This window comes from Lineus longissimus, chromosome 12, assembly GCF_910592395.1.
Source record: "Lineus longissimus chromosome 12, tnLinLong1.2, whole genome shotgun sequence".
NCBI classification, from domain to species: Eukaryota; Metazoa; Nemertea; class Pilidiophora; order Heteronemertea; family Lineidae; genus Lineus; species Lineus longissimus.
The window spans coordinates 1,530,989-1,550,938 of record NC_088319.1 but is presented as its reverse complement, the minus strand read 5'-3'; the positions used below and the strand labels follow the sequence as shown (position 1 = coordinate 1,550,938).

General features: G+C 43.7%; 1 protein-coding gene across 1 annotated transcript; it reads right to left on the bottom strand.

Moving 5' to 3' along the window:
- Positions 1 to 14,889: 14,889 nt before the first annotated feature.
- Positions 14,890 to 19,369, bottom strand: LOC135496946 (uncharacterized). Its single transcript, XM_064786547.1, has 3 exons — positions 19,254 to 19,369; positions 17,680 to 17,799; positions 14,890 to 17,233 (listed from the first exon to the last, which is right to left on the bottom strand). The coding sequence occupies exons 2-3, from the start codon at positions 17,771 to 17,773 to the stop codon at positions 15,645 to 15,647; spliced, it is 1,683 nt and encodes a 560-aa protein (XP_064642617.1). The 5' UTR covers positions 17,774 to 17,799; positions 19,254 to 19,369; the 3' UTR covers positions 14,890 to 15,644.
- Between the last annotated feature and the right edge of the window lie 581 nt (positions 19,370 to 19,950).

Sequence of the window (19,950 nt, the reverse complement as noted above, 5' to 3'; positions counted from 1 at the left end):
GACTTCTTTTGTGAAAAAGGAAGTGGTTGATCTTGTTGATGTGTTTGGACTTGTCCAAGAGAATCCTGAGTCCAGTTTTTACACTGAAGGACTCGGTGGACAAAGTCGAGCAATACCAGTGACAGAGACTGGTGCTGGCCATAAAGCTACAACTGGTGTGTATGTGGATTCTGATGTAATAGGACACCCAGATTTGAAATATACGGTGGGGCGCCAGTTTTGTGGTGCGTCTGCCTCAGATGGTCTCTCTGAGCAGAAAAATAAAATGGACACAGTAATGAGAGATCTGCATGAAATCGTTGAATGGAGAGTTAAAGACCAGACCTGTGATCAGTCTAGTGCCGGTAATTTGAAGACTGGTGGCAAAGAAATGCCAAAAAGGAAAAGTGGTTGTCGTAAATTGTCAGATTGTCCAGATAACGTTGCGAAAAAGAAATCAGTTCAACTTGATTTTGGTGATGCTGACCATGTTGAAATAGCTTGCGCAATCTGCCCGAAGATATTCACATCTGCTCAAAAACATAAACTCCATGTGAAAAAACACAAACAGGCATTACATTGTACTTACTGTGACTTTGCAATCAATCCGGAAGTAATGACTGACCCAAATGAACGCCGTACGACCATGAAGGCACATCGTAAGGACATGCACCCGGAACATTTCCAGAAATATCTCTGTGACATATGTGGGCGTGGCCTTACTGATCAGAAGGGGTTAAACCTCCATAAAGTTGAAATCCATAACTTTGACAATGCAGCGTTGAGAAAAAAATGTCCAAAATGTGACGCTGAGTTTCCGACACGGAGAGGGATAGTGACACACATGGCAAGATTTCATCCGAAGAATATCCCGTGTTCTAGCGACGGCTGTGAGAAAGTCTTTGCTACGACTGCCGGGCTGCAGAATCACATGCGCTGTGTTCACCTTAAAGTCAGAAAGTTCATTTGCGAGCACGAAGGTTGCAATGCGAGGTTTGTCCAAACTGGTCATTTACAAAGCCACATTCGCCAAGTCCATTTACAGCTACGTGAATTTCAGTGCAATTTTTCAGGCTGTACCAGGGTGTTCTGTTCCGCTTATAACCTGAGAGTTCACAAGCGCATCCATTCGAACGACAAACCTTTAAAATGCCCGCACTGTGACTATCGGGCGAATCAACGCAACTCAATGAACTGGCACATGAAGAAACATGCGCCTTGAGCTGAGAGAGGGTCCGTCTGGGCTCTACAAATAATAAGATGACTTTTAGGAATTGATACCAAACGGAGGCATTGGTTGTCTCACAAAACACTGCATGGGTAGAGCACATTGTATGCCAACAATATGGTATCAGTTTCTATTCTAAATATACGCCTGTACCACCTAGGGTCGGCAAAACAAACTATCTTTACAATTGTAGGTCTTTACGGTCAGTGACGCCAGGCAATGCCTCTCGAGTTATTGTCTGGCATCTTTTACCTTAAAGATCATTGTAAAGATGGTTTGTTTTGCTGACCCTAGGTGGTACCGGCGTATCTGGCAAAGGGCCTATTGACAAATGTATTATTCACTGAAACAGCAGTACATGTACATTGAAACCACAGACTGACAGAGTTGTGGTCTGATTGCCATTGTTGCTGAATGTGAGGTTCAGAAATTATCAGGTCGATGTACAAATGTTCACGAGTCTTAGTAACTTTAGTTATGGGAGAAAATTGGAAACGCACTGACGACAGAATCACCACCGTTTTGACTAGGTTTACTGAAATTACCCTCATTCTGTTATCAAATGATTTTACTTACATATTCTAGTGTAAATCTGTAGCCATCTGCACTTCATGTATATCAATCTGTACTTCACACATATTTTATCAGATTTAATAAAAGGATGAACAAAGATAATAGTTTTAAGTCATCATTTCAACCATGCATGGTGCTGCTGAGGACATCACAAAGACAATAGTTTTAAGTCATAATTTCAACCATGCATGGTGCTGCTGAGGACATCACAATACATACATGTATCTATGCCATTTTAGGATTTCTGGTACTTCTTCCATGCATCTATGTCAAAGAGGTCAAATTTGATATGTGCACTGAAGCCTAAAAAAGTAAAGGCCAGTACACCAGATGGGCAAAACCATTTGCCAGACAGGGGAGTCCTGGTAGTGCATGACCTTAGTACCACTGGTACAGGTGACCCCCTTTTGGGCTGTATACCTGTTCACTGGCTCCCTGGATAGTGACTTCGGAGCCAATAAAAGAGCAGTGGACCATCCTCTTGCCAACAGGGCCTACAACACGACTTCTCCTTACACATGTTTCTGTTTAGGGAGTAAGTATGTATCGAGTAAAAAGGCCTGATATTGTCAGGATGGCAGTGGACTCGGGCAATCCAAGGATCATTGGTTTGAATCTCAGCCAAGGCAACTTGATTTTTCTGTACTAATTTCATTTGATGATTATTAGTGATGCTTTCATTTGAGAACTCTGTTTTTGGCAAATATATATCTATGTTGTGCTTTGATAGCTCAGTGTTTTTAAGTTGCAGAACCCAAACCTTTTACTTCCTTTGGAAGCTTCACTTTGAGCAGCGTTGGAAGTATTGCACTCCAGGATCTCGTCCCTTGGCTGGGGGCAAGCAATTTGTTGTTTGTTTATTGACACCAAAAGATTTTACTTTTCTTGTAGATTGACCATATCTTTTGAATCGTCAAAGAAATTGTGATACCTGAAATTGCAAGGATTAAAGTTTTGCAATTTTTTTCTATTTCCAGTGATATAAAGGAACTTTGTGAGCATGTCGGTCCTGGTTCCCTGGGAGAAATTATAGCATACCATGGCGAGAGGGAAAGCCGACAATATACCAAGAAGTGTTCCGTCGCCATGGGGAAATTCAGTGATTCACGAAAATCTTCTGAAACGTCGGGTAAAAAAGCAAGAGAGGACAATGAATGGTCTGAGCAAAGGCTTTCATCGTTTTTCTTTGAAACTAAACAGAGTCCAAATGTGGGGGAGGAGGGTCATCAGTTGGAAGAGATGGGGAGGGATGTTCTTGTTCTTGCACAGCAGACGCTTGGTGATGCCTGTGATGCTCAATTGACGGACCAGCGTGCGAAAGTACAAAGACACAGTCAGATGGAGTCAAAACCTGAAAGACTTTTATACAGTGACGTAAAATCTGAATTTGTAGATTCTGTAGCACAGGGTAACAATCCGACCCAAGCACCCATGGTTCCTTACGATACTAAATCAGTGGGACAGCTTGGGCCAGTCACATTCCCGGGGGACGGTACTAATCTTGTTGGTTTATCAGTGTGCCCAGCCACCCAGGTGGATGGCCTGTCAGCGCCACTGCCTGTACCATGTCATCATCAAGAGAAACAGTCTTGGGCATGTGATGGTACTCAATTTGTTGCACCACCTCTTCAAGGTGAATCTGGATCTGCAGACCGCCTTCAAGGGGGATGGGTTTGGAGTGGAGCGAAGATGGGACAGAAGAACCAGTATGCCGTGCAGCCAAGGTCTGTGGCGCTGCCTAATCCTCCTGTGGGTTCAGTGCCTGGAAACCATCTTGAAAAGGAGCATCTTGGATTGCTTACAACGGAAACTCGAATGGGAATACACGATGTCAAGTTTGAAGATTTGGGTGAGGACTCTTTGACTTCCGATTGGGATGAGGCCCAAGAGACCAAAACTAAAGGTTCGGATGAAGATTGGGTTCCTGATGTCAGAACTGAAATTTCTGATTTGGATAATTCAGATGGGGTGACAGATAGCTTAAGCACTCGGGCTGTGGAGAACGACGATCGGGCCATAAGGCAAAATAGATGTGGTAAAAAGGTGCCATATTCGTGGCGAGAGAAAAATAAGTTTTGCAAGATTTGCAATGGATTCAACACAGCCAATCATGTTAAAGCACACACTAAAGCCGTGTTCTGTGAATATTGTAACTTTGAAAATGAGGTAGAAATACGCCAGAACATGGTGGAATGTCAACGCATCATGAGGGAGCATCGTAACGAGAATCATCTCATGCAGTGTCGGCGGTACCTGTGTGAGGAGTGTGGTAAGAGCTTTACGCTGGCTTACCGTCTTCATTATCATTGCGTCACTGTCCATAATCAGAATCTGCCAAAAAAGAAATGCAAGCAATGTGATGAGATGTTCCATAGAGGTTGGTCTATGGAAAAACATATTGAAAAGATGCATCCCAAAAAGTTGCCATGCACTTTTCCTGGCTGCGACAAAATCTTCCCAAGCAGTAAAAACCGGAGAACGCATGTGACTTTTCACCATCTGAGAGTTAAGAAATGGGCCTGTACTTATGACGGATGTAACAAGAGTTTTATGACAAATTGTCGAATGCTCAGGCATGTGGATGAAACTCATAAGCACTTGCGCAAATTTGAATGCGAGTTTGCTGGGTGTGAGAAAATGTTCAAAACGAAAAACGCGATGCAGGTTCATGCACGTATTCATTCGGATGAGAAACCGATAAAGTGCCCGCATTGTGACTATAGCGCAAGGCAACGTAATGCCATGAACTGGCATCTCCGAAAACATGCAATTTTATGTTCGCCTGAAGCTGGTAGCTCAACTGGATAGCGGGGCGGAAAGCAAGGAAATGAGATATGAGACTTGACTGATGCTCCTATTCATGGCCCGCTGTGATACTGCCAAAAGTTTTCTCAGTCCTATAATTCACCACAGCCCCTTTAAGTTCCAGGTTGGTTACACGGGTAAAAACAAGATGGCAGCACTAAAGACCTTGCACATACCTGATATTGGGCCAGTAAGTACTATCAGTATCCGATTCTGACCCTACAACTTTAGTATGCTGCACATAGGCATCTCAATTGATATTATTTGGAGGAGTGACATCCAAAATTCCTGGGATGAGCATGGGCCCATGCCCTTATCATCAGCTAGTTACCGAATGATGATGATGATGATGATGATGATTTGAAGGGTCTAGTTGCATTCTGATGATTTGACAGGTCTAGTTGCATTCTGTATCATCTACAGAATGCAACTATCATCCACAGAATGCAACTAGACCCGTCAAATCATCATCATCATCATCATCATCATTCGGTAATTACGCTGACTATATTCCCACGTGTGGATCTCCAGCAACTTTGGTCAGTTGGGAGACTGATATTTCTGTCCACCAGTGCAAGCAGCCCCTGTCCCTCTCAAGGACCTTCTCTCATCTCCTGTAGTGTGCACCTCTCTTAAGCAATTTGTTCCTGTCACTGACCTATACAACACCTTGTTCAACTTTTCAGTTTGATTTGTTCTTTGCAGTTCCATTCTAATGAATAACATTGTTCTGTATTGTCTAACATCCTTCTGTTGGGAGTATTTACAAAGTGACAAGAAAATAACAGAATTTTTTACTAACCCGGATAGTTCAGTCATTCATAGGCCCTACTTTTCAGTCAGGTACAAACCTCAAATAGGAAATTCGGAGAAAATGGATAATAAGAGTTCTTCCAAATTTCTTCTACTTCCAGTGAGAAAAGGCAACTTTATCCTGATTCTTACCAAACGCCTCCAGATCTCTCCCTGAGGACAATTTCCAAGTTCAACTATTCCCTGAACCTGTTGCCACGAGGAGACATTGAAAAACATGAAACTCAGTTTGTAGCAGGGAGAAGGGCAACCTGGATCTCTACTGGTGGGTGATATCCAAGTTCAGCCATTTAGGGAGCCAGTTGCACTAGGCCTCTCTCTTGCTCTAAGACCCTATCTTGATAAAGCAGAACCTCAGTGTGAGGCAGAGGTTGCCAAACACAATGCACAGCCAGGACTGGAAGCATTTGACATCGGCCTTCAGGAGAAGGGACAACCTGGATCTCTACTGGTGGGTGATATCCAAGTTCAGCCATTTAGGGAACCAGTTGCACAAAGACAATACATGTATATGGTATAGGTGGAATCTCAAGCTCTGGTAAAGGCGGAGCATCCTATTATTGGTAGTCTTGAGAAGATTCGTAGAATTGTTTGTGACGCAGATATGGGTGCTGGTGAGGAGGGAATTGGGCAGATGACCCCTGCTGCTGAAGAGATTGATAAGGAACTAGAATTAGAGATTTGAGTGAGGACTCGTTAGATTCTGATGGTGATGAGACAGCTGATTCTGAATTTGATAATACTGATGGGAGCGTTGAACAGGAGGTTAATGTGTCTGTTGCCAGTGCCGTGGATGACAATGATGGGGAAAGTGATTCAGATTCAGATGTTTACGTCGACAATAAAAATAACGATGCTGATTGGGGCGACGAGTCTGAGGGATGTCTTTAGCGATGATGATGATTGGAGTGATGATGGTGATGATGATGCTGTTCAGGCAAAAGTCCATTGCAATCTCAGAGCCTGAGCAGAGCCTGATGTGGAGGAGAGGTCTTCTTCAAGGATAGAGGAGAGGGAGTTGGGGAAACCCAAGGGGAGGTGTGGAAGGAAAGGTGCAATATCTGATTCTGCTGATGGCGCGTCTACTGTGAATGATGAGGAGCCAAAAGCTAAACGAAGATCAGGGAGGAAAAGAGAGACATCTGGTCGTGTTGAGGCTCGGGAGAGTGGGGAGTCTAAACCAAAGAGAGCGCGGGTAAGGGAAAATCGTGAGGACATGAGGAGAGGTTAAGGCTGGGGGTTGAAAAGGGTCGCAGTAGGGTGAAGGACAAGGCTGGTCCACTGTGTCCGGAGTGCAAAGGCTGGATGGAGGAAGCGGACATGAGGAAGTGGGCGGGAAAATGTGAAAACTTGAAAATAGGCCGAGGCTGGGGGTTCACCTAAGCTGTAGGCGAAGTGGGCAGGAAAAGCGTGAAGTCTTGCTTCAGACTAGTATGCCTGTTTTGGGGCATTGTATATAAAAAAGCTGTTTGTTGTTGTTGTAAAAGTTGTCATGGTTTTTTTGGCATTGTTGTTTAGACATCTGTCAATCATGGGTCAGGGGATAGCATGGAAACTAAACCGAAAAGAGAAAAAGGTCGTTGATATGTTTTGGGGCATGGTACATTGAAGTTTGTTGTGAAAGTTGTCAGGTAGAAGTTAGAAAATCGGTCGATAGTGGGCCCAAGAGAAAAGCGGCATGTGTCTTAATCACTGAAAGGCTCAAGTTTAACGTTCGATGGAAATTTGGTTTGGTATATACAAAAGATTTGATTATTTGCTTGGTTCTTTGCCCTTTTACTCGGTACATGGAACAACCAGAGAACTTTAGAAGTTGTTCCGTCACCTTCATCTATTGTATAGAGTAAGCTTATGTGGTGATATTTTTGTGCCTAAATTATTTTGATGGGCTTGATTGCAGAATCCCTGACAAATGCTTCAACGAGAGGTTTTGGTAAGGGTTAGCTATAGAACCTTTTTTTTAGTGGCGGCCTTTTTGGCTCACCGTAGGGGAGTCTATACAACACCGCAGTGTCCGTCGTCCGTCGTCGTCCGTCGTCGTCCGTCGTCGTCGTATCCTGTTTCAAAAACAGTGGCACGTTTCTTAACCGCTAAGCCTATGAACTTGTAACTTTGTACACAGGACTCCCTTGGTCAGATGACCTGTGACACTAAATTTCGGTCCGATCTGATTCTTAATTTGGCCACCAGGGGGCCGAATGTAGATATCTAAAAAGTGTGATATCTCGCTTATTAATAACTTGTTTGGAATGAAATTTTTGTGGTAGGTACTCATAGCAAGGGTACATCATATATCATACGGGTTTTTAATTTGACCTACTTTTCAAGGTCACAGAGGTCAAATGGCGTAAATTGGCTGTTTCAGTGTAACTATGGCACGTTTTTCAACCTCCACAGCTATGAACTTGAAACTTAGTACATATAACCCCCTATACCAGATAACCTCTGGTGCTGAATTTCGGTCTGATCTGATTCTCAACTTGGCCACCAGGGGGCCGAATGTGGATACCTAAAAAGTGTGATAATTCGCTTATCAATAACTTGTTTTCAATAAAACTTTCGTGGTGGGTACTAATAGCAAGGATACATCATATATCGTACGGGTTTTTAATTTGACCTACTTTTCAAGGTTGCAGAGGTCAAATGGCATAAATTGGCTGTTTCAGTGTAACTATGGCACGTTTCTCAACCGCCACAGCTATGAACTTGAAACTTGGTACATATAACCCCCTATATCAGATAACGTCTTGTGCTGAATATCGGTCCGATCTGATTCTCAATTTGGCCACCAGGGGGTCGAATGTGGATATCTAAAAAGTGTGATATCTCGCTTGATGACTTGTTTTCGATAAAACTTTTGTGGTAGGTACTCATAGCAAGGATACATCATATATCATATGGGTTTTTAATTTGACCTACTTGTCAAGGTCACAGAGGTCACAACGCAGACACAGATATGGCCGAAATTGCATGTTTCGTGTTTTTCGTGTTGTGGCAATCCAAAGGTCGTGAGTTCAAACCCCGGTCAAGGACGGCCAAAAATATTTTTTTTATTTTATTATTTTTTTTATCTTTTCACTTTTGTCTTTTCTGACTTGTACCTTACATTTTCTTGATTTTTGGCTCACCGTAGGGGAGTCTTTACGATACCGCAGTGTCCGTCGTCCGTCGTCGTCTGTCGTCGTCCGTCGTCGTCGTCGTATCCTGTTTCAAAAACAGTGGCACGTTTCTTAACCGCTAAGCCTATGAACTTGTAACTTTGTACACAGGACTCCCTTGGTCAGATGACCTGTGACACTAAATTTCGGTCCGATCTGATTCTTAATTTGGCCACCAGGGGGCCGAATGTAGATATCTAAAAAGTGTGATATCTCGCTTATTAATGACTTGTTTGGAATAAAATTTTTGTGGTAGGTACTCATAGCAAGGATACATCATATATCATACGGGTTTTTAATTTGACCTACTTTTCAAGGTCACAGAGGTCAAATGGCATAAATTGGCTGTTTCAGTGTAACTATGGCACGTTTTTCAACCTCCACAGCTATGAACTTGAAATTTAATACATATAACCCCCTATACCAGATAACCTCTGGTGCTGAATTTCAGTCTGATCTGATTCTCAACTTGGCCACCAGGGGGCCGAATGTGGATACCTAAAAAGTGTGATAATTCGCTTATCAATAACTTGTTTTCAATAAAACTTTCGTGGTGGGTACTCATAGCAAGGATACATCATATATCGTACAATTTTTTAATTTGACCTACTTTTCATGGTTGCAGAGGTCAAATGGCATAAATTGGCTGTTTCAGCGTAACTATGGCACGTTTCTCAACCGCCACAGCTATGAACTTGAAACTTGGTACATATAACCCCCTATATCAGATAACCTCCTGTGCTGAATATCGGTCCGATCTGATTCTCAATTTGGCCACCAGGGGGTCGAATGTGGATATCTAAAAAGTGTGATATCTCGCTTATTGATGACTTGTTTTCGATAAAACTTTTGTGGTAGGTACTCATAGCAAGGATACATCATATATCATATGGGTTTATAATTTGACCTACTTGTCGAGGTCACAGAGGTCACAACGCAGACACAGATATGGCCGAAATTGCATGTTTTGTGTTTTTCGTGTTGTGGCAATCCAAAGGTCGTGAGTTCAAACCCCGGTCAGGGACGGCCAAAAATATTTTTTTATTTTATTATTTTTTATCTTTTCCCTTTTGTCTTTTCTGACTTGTATCTTACATTTTCTTGATTTTTGGCTCACTGTAGGGGAGTCTTATGTAATACCGCAGTGTCCGTCGTCCGTCGTCGTCGTCCATCGTCCGTCGTCGTATCCTATTTAAAAAACAGTGGCACGTTTCTTAACCGCTAGGGCTATGAACTTAAAAACTTTGTACACAGCACCCCCTAGGTCAGGTGACCTCTGACACTGAATTTCGGTCCGATCTGATTCTCAACTTGGCCACCAGGGGGCCAAATGTCGATATCTAAAAAGTGTGATATCTCGCTTATTAGTGACTTGTTTTCGATGAAACTTGTGTTGTAGGTACTCATAGCAAATATACATCTTATATCATACGGGTTTTTAATTTGACCTACTTTTCAAGTTCACAGAGGTCATATGGCGAAATTGGCCGTTAGAGTGTAAACTATGGCACGTTTCTTAACCACTAAAGCTATGAACTTGAAACTTAGTACATATAACCCCCTATATCACATAGCCTCTGGTGCTGAATTTCAGTTTGATCTGATTCTCAACTTTGCCACCAGGGGGCCAAAAGTGGATATCTAAAAAGTGTGATATCTCGCTTATAAGTGACTTGTTTTCGATAAAATGTTTATGGTAGGTACTCTTAGGAAGAATACATCACATGTCTTACGGGTTTTCAATTTGACCTACTTTTCAAGGTCACAGAGGTCATATGGCGTAAATTGGCCGTTGGAGTGTAAACTATGGCACGTTTCTTAACCAGTAAAGCTATGAACTTGAAACTTGGTGCATATAACCCCCTACATCAGATAACCTTTGATGCCGAATTTTGGCCTGATCTGATTCTTTATTCGGCCACCAGGGGGCCATAATGGAAAAAGGAAGAAGTGCAATATCTTGCTTATTTGAGTGAATTGTTTTCGATAAAATTTTTATGGCAGGGACTTCTAGCAAGGATACACCACATGTCCTACGATTTTTGGATTTGACCTCCTTTTCTAGGTCACAGAGGTCAAATGGCGTAAATTGGCCATTAGAGTGTAACTATGGCACGTTTCTTAACTGCTGAAGCTATGAACTTGAAAGTTGGTACATGTAACCCCCTACATCAGATAATCTCTGACACCGAATTTTGGCCTCATCTGATTCTTGATTTGGCCACCAGGGGGTCAAAACTGAAAAAGTAGGACGTGCAATATCTTGCTTATTAATGACTTTTTTTCGATGAATTTTTTATTGCAGGGACTCTTAGCAATCACACGATATTGATCTTGTTGATGTCATAGACAATTATTGGTTGGATCATAAACTTATATATACTGCCCTGTCTTATTACTTGACATCAATACACATCTAAAAAAAGTCTTCATGCCTGATTGTGTTCACCATATTCACCTCTAAACTAAGCATGATCCTGCCTACTAAAAGATGTATACGGTGAGCACAATGGCCCCTGGCCGTTTCATTTTGACATTTGTCAGGGATTCTGCAATTGAGCCTTTTGATGCATCTGCTGTGCAATATTCATCTGCTGTGCAATATTCATCTGCTGTATATTATATGAGACAACAATAATGAATCAGTTAAGGTTAAGTATTTGTCCGCAATCATTATCTTATTAAATTATTTGAAAAAAACGTGTGCACGAGTCTGTATAACTCACGATTTTATGGTGTAGTAGAACCACTCTATTAAGGAAACCCTTAGGACTGGTAATGCTGTAAAGAGGTTTCCTGACTACAGAGGTCAATTGTGGAGAAATAATGCAGGGACCAGAATCACTGTCCTTAATAGAGAGGGTGTCCTACAGCACCGTGCTGCATAGTTGTCAGTTCAAGTGATTGTTGATGGCTAAATTTTAAGATCACTTATGTACATGTGTAAATGTGTCCTTGCTGTTTCTAGATATCCAATGTCGTTAACATAAACATGAACATACTTTCTTCAAATGTTTTGTAAGTTGCATTTAGACTCTGAATTTGTCATAGGTTTTGTTGTTTAAGCATCAACAAATGAACTGAAAGTGATTTTATTCCAGTCTTCTGGTTGTGACTTTGTCCTCCTAGCACCAATTTGGGACTTGGCCATTTATAAATTACCACAGCTTTGGTGCATCTTAGTGATAACGAGGATCTGCATTTGAAATTGTCTACAAACAAATTATATCACAATTTTAGAGTTGTATCAGAATGGAAATCGATATTGAACTTGACGAGGGTTGGAGTAGAGCTGTCATTTTGTCGAGGTGGCTCAGGTTTGCCTACTTCTAGCTCTACCCTTGCAGTGTTTTGGTTAGACAACCAATTACTCCAGTTCGGTATTAGTCCTTTTCATGAGGCAAGGAACAAAAATTGGGAAAAATTGTTCTTGAATATACATGATCATGTACATGTAGGCCTAGTTTGTTGGTTCGCATTTAGTGTGTTTGCATTTAGCACTGTTTGAAAATAAATTCAAGTTCTATTTTAACATAAAAATATTGTGCTTGTTTTGTATTCTACATGTATGTTCTATCAGTCCAAATTGGTTATATTCTTCAATTTTCAGTCCTGGGCCTCCATGGAACTGCTCCCTTGCGAGGCAGAGCAATGGAGTTTTTATAGCGTGTTCGATTACTAGCGAGAGTAAGCGCCAGTGCAAAGGCCGAAATGAGCGACCCTGCGAGCGGGTTACTTAGACATAAAATGGCCGCCGCACGTGACCTTTGAGAAAGCTGGCAAACGATCCTGTAATCGCGAAATTCACGAAATGTGTTAACTGCATCAGACTGCACTTTTTCGACCAAAATAGAATAGCTTTTGGAAGAAATTTTTATTTGGATGTAAAAAAATTGTTCGATAAGGTTAGTGAGTCGTTTTTGTAATTAACGCACATCCGGTAGAGTGTGTCTGGTCATTCTTTTGGACGCTACTTTACCCTAAAGTTACTCGGGCCTGGCGCGAGAGCGTTCGGGCTCGATTCATACTGGGCATGCGCCTCAAGGCGCGAGATCCGATGCTTACCGAAGCGCGGCGCTAGAAATCGAACGCGCTATTTGAGATCAACCTGCAAGCCTTGATAGTTATAAAAACCTACACCAGGGGCGGATACAGTCGCCGGAAAAATAGGGGGCGTGCACTGCATTTTTCATCAAAATTCCTGGTGTTTTTGACTAGTGAAAGAACGCGGGAACCACTTTCTTGGAAGTATTCCTGCTTCATCAACATATCAATCATCAATGTGTCTTTCGTTATCAAGGCAGTGCAGTGGTAGTCTCCAAGACTGAATTTGATCAAACATGTTCTCATGCCGACTTACCGGCAGTGAACATCGGTCCTGATGTTTCCTTCTTTTACGACTGGACATGCGCACAGCTATGGTTGATTAGCAGAACATGTTGCCTGAATCAAACGCTTCAGAAACTAGAGACAAAGCAAGGAGTGCAGTCATAAGTGAGGACAGGCTCCTCTATGTTGTCCCTCCTGAAGACGACCGTCTCCAAAAGCTGCAAGGATGAGACAATCTTTACCAGAACGAGCAAGGACTCGCAGTGCCCCACATGCCCCTTTAACACCACTGAGACCTCGGTCTCCAATGTGACATTGGGAGAGTTTTCTCAATGTGGTTTGTAGCCTCCCGGGCTGATACAGCCTGTGAACCTGCAGGGACACCTATGGCCCATCTGCCTTTGGTAGAAGTTCTGTCTGACTGTGCCAACCTGGCCATTGTGATAACCCATGTACCTGATAAACTTCGGATGTACCTGATACAACACATGTACTTAAGATGTCGTGTACCTGGGACAACATCAGGACCCATCTGCCTTTGGTAGAAGTTCTGTCTGACTGTACTCTTGAAGACGAGCTTAATCTGGCCAGTGTGGCAACTCATGTGCCTGATACAACCACTTAACTTGAGATGTATCTGATACAACCCATAAACTTGGGATTTGTGCCTGATATACAACACATAAGCTTGGCATGTACTAGATACAACCCATGTACTCGGGATCCATATACGCGGGCAACATCAGGACCAGCTGCTTTTGGTTGAGATTCGGTCTCATTGCTCCCTTGAAGACTGCGGACTGCAAACTGCGGACAAGCCTGTGACAAGAGTACGCTGCTATGCAGGCAGGGAGAGCAATATAATAGTTACCACGTCCTTCAATTAAGGCGGATCAGTGAACATTTTAAAGCGGCCGATGTTAGCCCATGGTATCAATACGCCCTGCATAGCAAAGAATGTGATCAAAAGGTTCTTCTTGGGTGTATAGCATGGTAGGTTGTAGTGCCACCTGAACTTGCCAGTTTGTTTGATTGTACCTTTCTCCCTCATTGCAGTGAATCCTCTGTGATTTACCTTATGTTGCGATCATCTCGGTCTCAAAAAGCAGAAACAGAAGTATGTGTATAAGTTTACAGTTTTTCTGCAAAGAGTGCAAGTCTTTTCTTGTCCCGACAATACTAGTGTTTGATTGTTCCATTCCATGTCTTTCCAGTGAACCCACGGTGAATGACCCAGACGCTGACATCCTGTGGCAATCAAATGTGGGGAGTCCAGCGCCCGAGAGAAGGTAGAGGGTACCTCACGGTGTCCCTCCAGAAAGCTAATGGCACAGAGTTCACAGGCGTCGTTTCCAGCTGCTTGGAGGTGTATGGACTGTACTGACATACCGCCTGCTGCCCGAACAGTAGTGACCACACGGGCTCTGAACATCGCATAGCTCGTTCTTTGCGGTCGACTATACAGCATAAAATTCTTAGGTCCGTGGATGACCATACGACCCAGGCTTCCATCTTCTACCCCAAGCTCCTTCTCCAACTTCTGATCTACCAGCCAGGCCAGGTCTTCCCGGCCTCCATCACGCTTCAAACAGAGCTCAGTCTTGGAGGATATGGTGTATGGTTTGTTGGTATTGTCCACATGTTTTTATTAGGTACTGTGAAGAAAATTCGCTACCCGGAATCTCTTAAGGTGGCAGCACAATCCACAGTCCTGTTCAAAGGCAGATGTTGCACAAAGACATGAGTACTTATATTTTCATCAATGGACATGATAGACGGTGCTGGTTGTGCCTCGAGTGTGGGCTGGGGCAGGGAATGATCGGGGGGGGGGGGGGGGCGGATCAGGGGCGGATCGGCCAAGAGCCGAGAAGATAGGGGGCGTGCACTGAATTTCTCATCACAATTCTCTGGTGTTTTCTTAACATTCATGATCAATTTCCAAGTTTTTTATGTAATACCGCAGGGTGGGGGGGGGGGGGGGGGGAGGCGTGCGTCTGGCTCAAGGTTAATTCGTGAAGACAAAGAAGTCTGATAACTGGAAATGAGTAACTACAAAAACTTGCATTAATTTATCTTTATAATCTTATGAATTAATGACAATAATACTAATACATGTAGCCGATGAGGCCTATCTGAATAGAAAATGCAAGATAACAATAACGTTTGTAAATACAAAAAATACTATATTAACACTACTGGTATGTTTATATGTGTACGATAAAAGGAATTACTTTTGAAGACCTTAGTTAGGCCTGAGCAGCACCAGAAGTTGTACGAAAACGTACACTATAAAACCATCCTCGGGAAATCACAGGTTGATGTTCGCTTCTCCAGCCCTGTGTCCAGTGCCAGTTCTCGTTTCTCTAACGTTGTAAAGCGACGGAATGAGTTGTTGGCCCATATATAGCCGCCCGGCAGATGCTCAAAGCGTCATCACCAATGCTAGGTTGTATGCTTGGTTGCATACTTGCCTAAGATCAGTCTGGTTTGGTTGTACCTTCCAGGAGCCGGGGCTCCCGCCAGCGTAGCCCTTAGTGACACAACACTTTCACTCGCACTTGACAGAAACCATCGTGTCGTATTGTATCATCATGTTGTGCAGGGCGAGAGAACACTCCGGATGCAGTGGACCAGCCTCGCTGTCGAGGAAGGACGATCAGGATGACGAAATGGAGTGCATTAATTGGAGTCTAGGCCAGAGAGGCGAACATCAACACCTGATTTCCATGGCAAAGCCACAAAACAGGCATGTAGCAGCATTAAACGTCTACAATGCTTAACTGGTCACCTTTGTCTTTTCTGTTGCGGGACGACAAGAGGAAAAGGCAGATGAGAATTACAGCAGTTAGACTGACGAAAGACACAGAGATCAGTAATGTCAGATTAGGTTCCGCATTCGTCAGATGATCTCGTGTGGCTGGATGGCTAGATGGCTGTATATCTTCTGTCAAGTTTGCGTACACAATCACTGACGTTCTTGATACTGGCGAACTGCTGTTCAGCAAAGGAGTGCCATCGTCTGCTGCACTGGGGAGATTCTCCCTGATGATCGAGTCATATCCTTTCGAATTCCGAGTCCTGCTGTTCAAGACACTTTCCTCGTCTCCAGAGCGTTGTCTTGAATGAACAATGAGCAAAGAAACTGGTCTTGGAAGGTGCAACGACGGTTCATTCTCTCCAGAAACCTGTGTGGGATGGTGCAACAATGGTTCGTCGTCTCCAGAAACCTGTGTTGGATGATGCAACGAAGGTCCGTCGTCTCCAGAAACCTGTGTAGGATGGAGGCCCAACGACGGTTCATCGTCTCCAGAAACCTGTGTTGGATGGTGCAACGAAGGTTCGTCCTCTCCAGAAACCTGTGTCAGATGGTGCACCGACGGTTCGTCCTCTCCAGAAACCTGTGTCGGATGGTGCAATGACGGTTCATCGTCTCCAGAAACCTGTGTTGGATGGTGCAACGAAGGTTCGTCGTCTCCAGAAACCTGTGTTGGATGGAGGCCCAACGACGGTTCATCGTCTCCAGAAACCTGTGTTGGATGGTGCGACAACGGTTCGTCGTCTCCAGAAACATGTGTCGGATGGAGGCCCAACGACGGTTCATGGTCTCCAGAAACCTGTGTTTGATGGTGCAACGAAGGTTCGTCGTCTCCAGAAACCTGTGTTGGATGGTGGCCCAAGGACGGTTCATCGTCTCCAGAAACCTGTGTTGGATGGTGCAACGAAGGTTCATCCTCTCCAGAAACCTGTGTTAGATGGTGGCCCAACGAAGGTTCGTCATCTCCAGAAACCTGCGTAGGATGGTGCAACGACGGTTCATCGTCTCCAGAAACCTGTGTTGGATGGTGCAACGAAGGTTCGTCCTCTCCAGAAACCTGTGTTGGATGGAGGCCCAAGGACGGTTCATCGTCTCCAGAAACCTGTGTTGGATGGTGCAACGAAGGTTCGTCCTCTCCAGAAACCTGTGTTGGATGGAGGCCTAAGGACGGTTCATCGTCTCCAGAAACCTGTGTTGGATGGTGCAACGAAGGTTCGTCCTCTCCAGAAACCTGTGTTGGATGGTGGCCCAACGACGGTTCATCGTCTCCAGAAACCTGTGTTGGATGGTGCAACGAAGGTTCGTTCTCTGCAGAAACCTGTGTTGGATGGTGGCCCAACGAAGGTTCGTTATCTCCAGAAACTTGTGTTGGATGGTGCAACGAAGGTTCGTCGTCTGCACCAAAACCATGTGCTGTGCGGCGGTTAAGTGAATGTCCATCTGGACTTTCTGACGGGTTAATTAGCAGGTTTGCAAGTTGGACATCGTAATCGCTCGTTATTCCATGCACTGATGGGTTACTTTGTTCAATATCTGAAATGAATGGACCAAAGTTTAAAGTTATCGATCTATTGGTCCGAGAAGCGTGGGAGACCCATCTCCTGGTGTAGGGCCCCATAACTCCCATCCCCCCTAACATGCCTAAAAGGCAAGTGATGGCGTGCACATGTTCACGGTGTAAAGGCCAAGGCCATGGTTAGCGCTCTCTCCCGCCCCGCTACTCTCAAGCTTCCCCAGCTTTTGACCGTGGGCAAATCCCTCTTCTGCCTCTCTCGGCCAACTGAAAATGTTACGCTTGAAAATAGAAAGAAAAAAACTACGCTACTAGTATCCTGGGAACCGTCCTGATGGGAGAGTTTCGGTCCAGGTATTGGCATGTATTTAAATTATATGGGCACGACACAAGCGTCTAACTGTTTGTGAAACCAGAGTCTTATGCTGTGCACAGTGGACAGGATTCCGAAGCCCCAGAGACTTACCATTTTTAACTTTCTCGTTCTTCGGCAGGGGTTTCCCAGTAACAGCAACGAATCCCACACAAAAAGCCAAAAGAATAAACAAGTGCGGCCTCATTTTTTAACCGGACTGGTATGGTCAGCCTGAATAAGAAGATAAAAATATGTTTAGCACACACTATTTACACTCCGGACGCAGTGGACCGGCCACATCTTGTTGCCCTGTACATGAAGGAGAGACGATTGAGAAATGAACTACATGCATGGGAGTCAATCTAATATCATTATGACATTTGGGCATTTGGGTGGGGTATAGGGCCTTTACATGTTGGAATAGGATCGTTTTCACCAGCCTCACTTCGGTCTTTGTCAGTTTTGGGCAACTCGCATGCGCAGTTTGCTGGGTGGAAGTTTCAATTAAATTGCATACAGTTTAGTGACTTTCAACGGCACTTTTGAGGAGTCACAGCCAAACTGGATGACATTATCGTATGGAAAACACAGCATACTGCCAGAAACATGCCCCTTTAAATTTATCTTCTGTTCAACATTTGAAATAAAAAGACATGATACCCGGTATTGGTATTCCCTAAGCACGAGATGACTCGCATTTCCCTTCATGCTGATCTAGGACACAAAATTGGGTTTTCCCTCCTGACATTTTCAATGAACAGATAGGCCATGCCTGCCATTTGGCTATACATGAAATAATTCCCCGCTGACGCATTTATTACAACAATGATCAGCATAGGTTTATCGATATCGAGATAGAGCACGATTTGACCTAGTTTTGAAACTTTCAACAGATTATGACGATGTGAAGTTATGGTTGGCCGACATGTATCTATAATTGTATTTCGGGAATTCCAACTTAATATCTAACCCAATAAGAGGAGTCTTCGACACATTGGCTGATAGGAATAAAGTCTAGCAAATGCTTTTACTTCAATTTTGTACAGAAAGGTCTGGTGTAAATGTACATGGAGTTTTAGATAAAAGCATTTGCTCGTCTTTATTCATATCACCCATTGGCTGATGTGAATAAAGTCTAGCGAGTGCTTTAGTACTGAAAGGCCCAGTGTAAATGTACATGGAGTTATAGATAAAAGCTTTTGCTAAGTCTTTATTCATCTCACCCGTGTGGTGCTATTGAGCCTGTTGAGCCGCGACATAGGTCTGTTACACATAAGATAGGTAGTTTGCGTCGACACAGTAAATACAGTACATCGAATTCCTTCATTTCCATCGATCATCCGACCCTTACATGCTCATGTATTGATATTTCTCAGCTTCCAGACAACGAGCGTCAAAGGCTACAGAGGCAATACCGCTGGAAGTTTGATATGTCCATCTCGGGCCCTTCATGGACAATTTATGTTGAACACCTTAATTAGCCAAGGAACAGTTTCGTTTCAGAGGTAAGATTGTACTCCTACGGAGTGCACTGTAGTCCTCAAGACAAATAACGGACTGCCTCCGGAGTTAAAGCAGGATAATGTTGGGCTCACCTCGGCTCTTATTGAAGAGACAGCGACGGGCGATGTCATATTCACAGCCCACAAAAACAAGACTCGAGGGAAAAGCGCAATTGAACTTACCGGTGGCGGGCGGGTTCCTGTAGCAAAATTAACTTCTCCCTTACTTCTGAGCTAACAAATTTTCTGTCTCCCGGTGGCATCAAGCTACCAGACTTCCTCTGCTCATCTGATTGTGCCCTGAACTGCGCCACTTGGCCTACAAAGTCCCCTCATGACTAAGAGACTTCCTTGTTATTTTCCCCGGGGTTTTTCGAAGCCCGCGGGCCTTTTGTTGAAATAGGTTTTCCACGAAATTCATCGCCGCGTTTGCCATGTGCATGGAAGCCCGATTTGGATAACTTGTCACGAGTCCCGGGTGACGAGTGTTATCAAAGAGTAGGCCTTATTCAACACATGTCAGAACACGGCCCGCCAGCGAATTTTTTTCCCGAAGCTTTTGGGCACTATAGTGTACATTTGTACAGGGACTTTTAGCCAATCAGATTTCGACAAATACATGACGTCAGAAGTCTTAGAAACTTTAGAGCAGTTGGTGGAGCGCTCGTCAGAAATGGCAGAATACGATGTTCGATCCAAAGGTCGCGAGTTCGAATCCGGTTGTGGACAAAACTTTTCATTTTCTTTTTTTCTTTATATTTTATTTTTATAATGCGTTTCTTTTCCCTTGTTCAGATAACTGCTTAGACCCGGACATACAAGTCGGCTATCTCATTCTGGATTCAAATGGGACGCAAAGTTACAGGATAAGTGCAAAAAC